General features: G+C 58.3%; 1 protein-coding gene across 5 annotated transcripts; it reads left to right on the top strand.

Annotated features, from left to right (window-relative positions):
• Positions 1-952: 952 nt before the first annotated feature.
• Positions 953-7,676, top strand: TOR4A (torsin family 4 member A). 5 transcript variants are annotated; one of them, XM_048965957.1, is made up of 2 exons: positions 953-1,062; positions 5,193-7,675. In XM_048965957.1, exon 2 carries the CDS (start codon positions 5,232-5,234, stop codon positions 6,807-6,809), a length of 1,578 nt encoding a protein of 525 aa, XP_048821914.1. In that variant the 5' UTR covers positions 953-1,062; positions 5,193-5,231; the 3' UTR covers positions 6,810-7,675. The 5 variants fall into 5 exon arrangements, with proteins under 5 accessions (XP_048821914.1, XP_048821912.1, XP_048821911.1 ...); XM_048965955.1 differs by lacking the exon at positions 953-1,062 and adding an exon at positions 1,511-1,854; XM_048965954.1 differs by lacking the exon at positions 953-1,062 and adding an exon at positions 3,023-3,147.
• Positions 7,677-8,738: the final 1,062 nt, after the last annotated feature.

Below are 8,738 nucleotides of genomic sequence, written 5' to 3' on the forward strand. Positions count from 1 at the left end.
GTCAGGCTGCTGGAGCAGATTGGGGGGGAATAACATTTGGCAATTGGAAGCAATGCCTGGGGAGCCTCTCTGCAGCCCTTCCTGTGAGGGCAAATCCCCTTTGGGAATCCCTGGACCGACTGCAGGTGTTGGTGTTGGGGACCTGGGATGGGTGAAGGAGTGGGTTGGTGGCACCAGAGGTGATGTGGGCAGGGCACTTTGGGTCAATGTGACTGTATGGTGCACATGGCTGTGCTTGGGGTGTGCACACAGGGCTGCAGAAGCTCTGAGCAGGGTGGAAAATTTGGGTTTTAGGGCAAATGTGTGGGACGTTGCTCCAGGCACAGATAAATGGTGGCAAATCCCAAACAGCAGCAAGCAGGGGAGGAAATCCAAACTGAACACACCAGGAGCAATGTGGATCCCACCAGACCCTGGTAGGACATGCAGTGATGCAACGGACTCATCATTTGGGCTGGATAGGGAGCAGGGTGGAGTACACAGCACTGACCCCCCTGTTGCTGTGCCATGGCTTGGGACATCCCCGCAAGCTGCACCCAGGACCTACATGATAAGGACTCAGAGACAAAAGCCTGTGCAACCCCCAGCTCTGCTCTGCCTCCTGCTCTGTGCTGCTGGAGCAGCTCCTGTGGGGTTTTCCTCACTGCTTTGGGATATGGGGACACTTCGCTTTCTCCTCTGCAGAAACTGTGCTGACCTTCCCCAGTCACCCGGTGTGTGCTGTGGGTTTGCTGGATCAGAGTAGTGCTGCTCTGTCCCCATCCCAGAGCCATGGGGCGGCTGTCACTGCCCAGCTTTCAAAGCATTACAGTAGCAACAACTTGGGTTTAATGAACATTTCAAGTCGGATGAAACATAAAAGGCTGAAAGCTAATTGAAACAAGCTGGGGAAGGAATTTTTCAGGCTGAACTGCGGAAGCTGGAAAAAAAAAAAAAAAAGAAAGAAAAGAAACGAGCCAGTACAAATAATAGCAGTCGGTGCTTCTGGCTCATCCTGCACTGTGCAGTGGGAGCACTGCCGCCGGAGGACCCCCCTCGTCCCAGCAGATCCCAGCACTCCAGGTACACTGCTCTATTTATAAACTGTTTATAGAGAGCCCTCCAGAAAGCCAGCAGGATGCCTCTTCCCTACAAGGGATGCTCCCGGCCTGCATGTAAACTGTTTGGGTTACTGGGGACACGTGTGGCCACGTCTGCTGATGGAGGTTGGAAAGTTTTGCTAATGGTGAGATGGGGCTGAGTGGTGCCACGGAGCCTCCTGCTCACCGGTGTTCCTGCCGTGGGCTGCAATCTGCTTTTGGGTTTGGAAATCTCCCACCCTGCAGCCTGGGAAGGGTTTATGCATTCTTTCATTGTTTTTATTTTTGGTTTGTTTTTTTTTTTTTTTTAGTTTGTTTTTTTCCTGTTCTTCCGTTCTCGGGGGAGGGAAGCGTGGCACCTCCCTGCTCATGACCCCCCCAGGTACCTCCAGCCCTGTTCTGTGTCCTGGTTGCCACCACGGGATTTGCATGCACCCAGCTCACCGATGCCACAATGCAGAGAAAAGAGCTGAATTTGGTGTAAAAGCAAAAGCAGCACCAGGGATGTGTGGGTGCCCCCAGCCCACGTTGGCTGCCAACACTCTGGGTACCCCCTGGTCCCAGTGACCGCAAGGGATGGGTGTCCCAAAGCTTCCCCTGGGTTTTCTCACCCCTTTTCTTCCCGGGAGGACCCGGTGGGGCTGAGCCGCGGGAGAGGCGGCGTTGGGCAGGATTTGCATTCCTGGCCCTGCAGGAAGGGCTGTGCAGCTGCTGCTCCTGGCCGCGTCCTCCCCGGGGGCCCCGGCGGGGGCTGCAGGGCTCCAGGCTGCCCGAGGTGAGTGGGGGGCTCCGAGATGGGGGAAGAGGGTGGCCCGAGGCGCAGCCTACTTGCAGGATCCCCTGCATGCATCTGGCCTTCCCCCCAATATGTGTGTGCCCCCCATCATTGCGCTGCCCCAAAGCACACGCGTGCTCCCCTCCCCCACAGCCTTTCCTGCATGCACGTACCCCCACCATTGCACTCCCCCAGTGCACATGCATGCCTCCCCTTTGCACAGCTTTCCCCCCATCCATACGCACCCACCTTGTTGCACCTGCATGCTCCCCACGGCTGCAGTGCCCCCCGCTGCACACACAGCCCCGTTGCACAGAACGCCATCCCGTTGCACACCCTTGTTGCTGCTGGATGTGGCAGCTTCTTGCTCTCCCCGTAGCTGTTTTTAACAAGGGCTGAGGATCGTTGCTTCTGTGTTATTTTTATGGTATGCATCCATGCTAAGTGCTGCTGGGGAAGAGCTCTCCCATTGCAAAACCCCCAATTTATCCCCTAAAATGCTTTGTTTTGTGTCCATGAGGGCTGCAGCCTGCAAGATGTATTCATGTCTCCTCTGGAGGGGGCCACGATGTGATGCTGATGTCCCTGCACTGCAGGGGATGGCTGGGCTGATCCTTACAGCCACAGTCCATGCAGGGAAGGGAAATAGTTGGGAGGTTTTGTTTTTCCCAGCTACTTTTGCTCCTGGGCTGCTGCTCCAGCAGGAGAGGGGTTTCACTTCCCACCCTGTGCTTTCCCCCTGGGATTCACCAGAAATGAGAGCATTGCACAACACCGAGCAGAGCTCAGTGGAGTGGGCACACATGGGTGCACGGGGTGGGGGGAGAGGGCACTGAGCTGTGGGTACAGCCCCTGCCCCCTCAGCACTGCTGCTGGGGGGTGTCACTTTTAGAAGGTTTGGCTCAGGGCTGTCAGCACAGAGCTGCACCAGGCACAAACCTGCACCTCCCCATGTGCTGCTTTGTCCCAGATTCACCTTCTTTTCCCCCCAGACCACCCCAATAATCCCCAAGGCTCTCTGTGACCCCACTGCTGCCAGCCTGGCACCCATCACACCCCACATCATCACCTAAACTCAGCATCCCAGGGCCGACATGTTCCCTCAGCCCCATCAGTGCCCTCACACGGGGCAGCCATGCTCGGGGCGAGGACGGAGTGGGACGAGGAAGTGGTGCAGGGCCACTCCTCTGCGCCATTTCCTCCCGGCACCGTGCAGCTGTGAGGGCAGAGCAGTGCTGGGTTGGGGTGGCAGCACCCAGGGGACACACAGAGGGACCCCACACCCAGCCCACGGTCAGTAAGCAGATGGGGCCGAATGGGAAATGGTTGCATTGGGGGCTTTGTGTCACCGTTACCTTCGTGCGGTGCTCGGGGAGGTGGGGAGCAGCTGAGCACCGTGGGATGTGGTGAGGTTCTGGGGTGTGCTCAGCTGCACGGGATGGGGATGGCACAGCAGTGAGGGTGACGTGGTGATGCTGGTGGAATGGGGATGTAAATGGCACAGAGGTGCAGGGGGCACAGGATTGGGGTGGCACAGGATTGGGGTGGCACAGGGCTTCAGGTGGCCCGCTTCTCCCTGGAGCTGTAAATCTGCTCCCATCCCTTCTGCCCGTTTCCCCCCTTTTGTTCTGCACTTCCCCCAAATGCTCTCAGATGCAGGTGGCTGTTCCCAGCCCAGGGGAATCTTTGGGGTTTCCCAATGGTTCCCCTTCCCAGCGCCACTTCTCCTGCTCTGCTGTCCTGCTGTGCCCCTGCCTGGTGCAGCCGGGGCTCTCGGTGTCCAGGGGTGCTGGAGGTGGGCTTTGGTCCCTGCACTCCCCCTCATTCAGAGGGTGTTGTCATCCCCTGCCGTGGGGTGGATGCCGTTGGGGTTTCAGCTGTCAGAGCAGGGCCTGGGGTCACCTCCCCGTGCAGCAGGTGGTGTCCCTGCAGCATCTACTGGGGAGCAGCTGAGATGTGCCACTGCTTCCTGCATTACCACTCTGCTCCCTGTTCACATTCCTGTGAACACTGACAGCATCCCCTTCCTGTTCCCACATTCCTCTGTGCCCTGGTGCGGGCAGCCTTGGGAGAGGATGCACTGTCCCCAGACAGAGGTCTGTGATATCCCACATTCCAGGGACCACAGCTCAGGGAGTGTAGTGCTGGCTGTGCTATGGGGCTGCTCCCCAGTTTTTGGGATGGCAGTGCTGTGGGACTGCTCCCAGTCACTGCGAGATGGCAGTGTGGTGGGTTTGATCCCTAGCTTTTGGGATGGCAGTGCCATAGAGCTGTTCCCAGCCGCTTTGGGATGGCAGTGCCGTGGGCTTCGGGCAGCGCCTGGGTGAGAGAAGTGAACGGGACTGGAGAGCACCGCAGCGGTGCCGGGGTGACGCGGGGACAGCGTGGGGACCCGGCGTGGCCGCCAGCCCCCGGCCGTGCTGCGTGCAGGAATCTCGCCCGGCCGGTTCGGTGCGGGGCACGGCCGGGCGTCGCGCAAGGTGAGCAATTAACGCCCGGGGCTAATGGAGCTCGCCGGGTTGGAACACGGCCGCCCCGACGTGAGAGCCGACGACGTGCCGGGGCGGGCCGGCAGCGGTCAGCGGGGCCGGGGCTGCGTGCCGGGCGGTCGCTGGGAGCGGCTTCGCTCGCCCTGCCCGGCTCCGCTTCCTGCCCGCCGATGTCACCGCAGCCGCCGTCCCCGTGCGTCAGCGCTGGGGAAGCGCCCTCCCACCGTGACACGGACTGCGGGCAGCGCCGGCGGGCGGGGACGGAGCCGGCACCTCGCGGCCGGAGGTCGGCTCGGCAGGACGTCGCTCGCTGCTCCCCGCCGCGCTCCCATCGCAGCGCCGCTCCCTGCTCGCCGGGTGAGCTCCGTCCACGCGTTTCCCACAGCTGGATTCGGGAGGTGACCGCGCTGCTGTTCGTGGCTCCGGGTGGGGAAAGACGGGAGCGGGAGGTGGCGGAGCCGCTGCCATCCCGTAGAGCTGCCCGGGAAGGAAGGGACCCCGCGGCGCGGCCGGCAGAGCTTTCCACGCCCCATCTGCGGTGTGGGGTGACTGTTTCCTTATGGAGGGGTGTGTTGTTGAGTGCTGCTCGTGTTTGGCAGGTGCTAGAGAAACAGCACGGAGTCAGGGCGGGATCCACCTGCCCGCATCCTGCTGCCCGCCACGTCCAACGGTGCCCTTTCTCCGGGGCTGCCTTCCCCACCCCTTGGTGCACGGCTGATGCTGTGCGCAGAGATCCGTGTTTGGACACCCCGTGGCTGTGTGTGGTCGTTCCAATCAGCCTCGTTTGGCTGCTGTCAGTCACTTCCTGCTCTTACAGAGGTTGATTTTGCATTGTCCTTTTTGCTTTAGGAAGAAGAGGATGTGAGTGGGCTGTAAGAACTGAGCGAGATGGACGGAGAGCTGCTCGATACAGAGGTGGATGGGGAAGCACCCGCTGCCATGGGGGATGTGGGAGGAGAGGCATCCTGTGCTGAGGGCGGTGCAAAAGAAGAGGTGTCCTGTGCTGAGGTGGATGGAGAACTTCCCGCTGCCATGGGGAATGTGGCAGAAAGCAGTGCAAAAGGAGAGGGACCTTGTGCTGATGGCCACGTGGGAGGAGAGATGCGCTGCTCTGACAGCGATGGGGAAGGAGAGCTGCTCTGCAAGGAGGCCGATGCGAAGGGAGAGGGGTCTTGCTCTGAGAGCGAAGGGGAAGAAGAGCCTGATGCTGAGATCCGCACTGCTTCCAAGAAAATCTCTTTTATTTCTTCACCCTTGAGGGCAATCGTCCGCCTCAAGCAGCGCTACCGAGTGCAGAAGAAAAGAGGTCTGCACTTCGAGCTCCCCCAGGAAAAGTCATCCGAGCCCGTCCATGCGCGGCTGCTCCAGAGGCAGTTCTCCCTGAACAGATCTGGTTTCTACGGCTCCTCCAAGTCCTTCTTTAACCAGTCCAGCTTCAAGACGTCCCAGTACTTCACCTTTGACACGTCTGTGGAAGAGTGGGCGATGAGCAAATCCAGGCGGAAAAAGAAACGAAGGAAATCTCGGATAGTTCTGTACCCTGACAAAACAAAGAGGTACCTCCCCACGGAGGAGAAGAGCAACGCCAAACGCTGCCTCCTGTTGCTCATCGTCATCATCTTCTTCCAGATCCTCAACGCCATAGAGAACCTGGATGACAACCTCCAAAAATACGACCTCGATGGCTTAGAAAAAACAATGCACCGGGAAGTATTTGGGCAGAAGCTTGCTGTGGAAAGTATTATGCAGCTGCTGAAGGACTATCTCGCTACCCACATCCACAACAAGCCGCTGGTCCTCTCGCTGAATGGCCCCACAGGAGTGGGGAAGAGTCACGTTGGCTGGCTGCTGGCCAAGCATTTTCGCTCCGTCATGGACAATGACTTCGTGCTGCAATACTTTGTCATGCACCACTGCCCGAGCGGCGTGGATCCTCTGACTTGTGAAACAGACTTGTCTAAGAAGATTTCTGACATGGTTACGAGAGCTGAAATCGAGGAGAAGATACCGCTGTTCATTCTGGATGAGGTTGAGCTCATGTCTCCGGTCCTGCTGGACACTCTCAGCCGATTCTTTGAACCCAACCAAACCAATGAGTTCCTCAATGCCATCTACATTTTGATAAGCAACATAGGGGGTGGTGAAATCACCGAGTTTGTCATCCAGAACGCATCCGCTGAGCTCCTGCAGCAACGGAGCGGAGCTGAGGAGCTGCTGAGCGTCATCCAGCCCGTGCTGAGCCATGCCCACCCGCTGTGGAAGGCAGCAGACGTCGTCCCCTTCGTTCTCCTGGAGAGGAGTCACGTCATAGACTGCTTCCTGGAGGAGATGAGGAGGGAAGGGCTGTACCCCGAGCAGAGCCACGTCGAGAGGTTGGCCGGCCAGCTCAGCTACTACACTACGGGCGACAAGCAGTTCTCCAGGCTGGGCTGCAAGCAGGTTGTGGCCAAAGTCAACCTGCTGTAGGGATTCTCTGCGGAGACACGGCCTGTTCTTGGGATTTACAGTCTCACGAGGAGTGTGTGAGGGCAGAGCGGCTCAGTGGCTGCCCTGGGGCTGCTGGTCGGGGCAGGGGATGGCAGCCCGGGCTCCTCTGCAGCACAACCATTCCTCTCCTCTGGGTGTTCCCCATGTTTGCAGAGCGCGGCGTGGCCAGCGAGGGCCCCACAGCCTCACAGCAATTAGAGACACTTTGTTTGTTACTCATGCACTCGTTAGAATGAGGACAGACGCTGTGCAGTACCAAGTGAAGGAAGAAACCAGAACCCATCGGGGTTCTCTGTCTCAGCAGCACACAGAGCCACATCTCACCATCTCCAGGGCTGCAGTCTCCAATGGGAGCTCTTCTGCTTTTTGCTGCTGGGTGCACCTCACCATGCTCCTTATCTAGAAAGCCCAAAATAGCAACTGGTGTCTGTTGGGCAGCACGCACTGGAAAAGACCATTTGGGCTGTGTGGGCACGGGGCAGCAGGAATGCTGGGCTTCTCCCAGTGCTGCAGGACCCTGTTGATGTTCCTTGCCATTGAGACCCAGTGGAGAGCACACTGCCTGGAAGTGCCTTGGGAACAGCACGTCTTTGTTTTGAGCAGGCGGGTAGAGCAGGTGTTCATGGCATTGCTTCCCCAGGTTTTGGTTTTGTGCCCAGGTTCCCTTCTACAAGTTGCTGTGAATTATCACATACGTAATCCTGTGGATGTTTGCACTGGTTGTTTGATTTGCCTCTTTCTAATTGTTGGTCTCCAAAGACTTCCATCACAAATTTCTGCTTCCAGAGCTATTGTCAGGAATAAATCCAAACTATCTTGAATAAATTAATTGGAAAGTACTTTTCCCATATGTGACCGAAATGTGTTTTTCCACCCAGATTTCTCTTCAGGGTCGATGCGGCTGTGGTTTGGACTGGGAGCAAAGGCTGCAGCTTTGCTGAAAGCTCAAAGGTATGATGGGAGGGTTAGGCATCACCCCAGCTCAACGGCTGTCCATGCTGCCCCTGATACCCCCTTTGCTGTCAGCTGTGTCTGGGGTACAACCTGCATTGGCAGAACCCCCCCAGTGCCCCAGAGGGCAGGCATAGCTGGCTTCAGATACACACACTCCCTTCTCTTCTGAAGCAGCTCGGCTCCAGGATGCCCAGGGATGGGAGCAGTGCAGACTATGGGCTGTGGGCATTGCTCACTGTGCACCCCAGCATGCAGCTGCAGAGCCTTCCCTATCTTCCTGGCCTGTGCCCCATCATGAAGTGATCACAGATCTCCACTGTTCTGCAGTCAGCCTTTGGGGCTGGGCAGTGCCCGGGTCGCTGTCAGATCAATACCAGGGATAAGCTCCCGGCTGCTTTCTGGCTGCAGGAGGATCCCTTGTCCCTGGGAAAGGGCTGAGAGCTGGACGCCAGCCGAACCTCCAAGTGCCCCTGCAAGCAAGTTGGGAGGATTTGCTTTTACAGTGATCGATAATGAACTGCCCTGAGCTCAGGCTCAGAGCATTCCGGCTGTGTGGCTGGGCTTCCAGGGACACCCGATGTCCCCATCCTCCTCCCTGCGCTCCGGGCACTGGGAAGTGGTTGGGCTTTTCCCTGTGTTTCTCCAGTAACACAGCCTGGCTCCAGCCCAAGGAAGTGGGTGCACGTACATGTTCTGTGTGGGCTCAGCTGCCTCCAGGAAAAGGAGTTTGTGATGGAGGGTTCCTAAAAAGGAGCTAACCCGAGCTGGCTCCGTCCACCACAGCCTGCCCAGAGCCGCCTCCGCAGGCAGGTGCTGGCTCATGAGGCTGAATCCTCCCTGTTTGTATTCCTTTTGCTGTGGGATGATGATACAGAGGTGATTCAGTGCCAAACTAACACTGCTCTGTTAGGCACTGCAGCATCGTGTCGGCCGTGCTGGGCCACCAGAGCCACC

Source organism: Lagopus muta, chromosome 19 (genome assembly GCF_023343835.1).
Source record: "Lagopus muta isolate bLagMut1 chromosome 19, bLagMut1 primary, whole genome shotgun sequence".
NCBI classification, from domain to species: Eukaryota; Metazoa; Chordata; class Aves; order Galliformes; family Phasianidae; genus Lagopus; species Lagopus muta.

What these genes read in the sequence shown, in the direction of transcription:
- TOR4A (XM_048965957.1), top strand. Translation starts at nt 5,232, where the DNA reads ATGGACGGAGAGCTGCTCGATACAGAGGTGGATGGGGAAGCACCCGCT.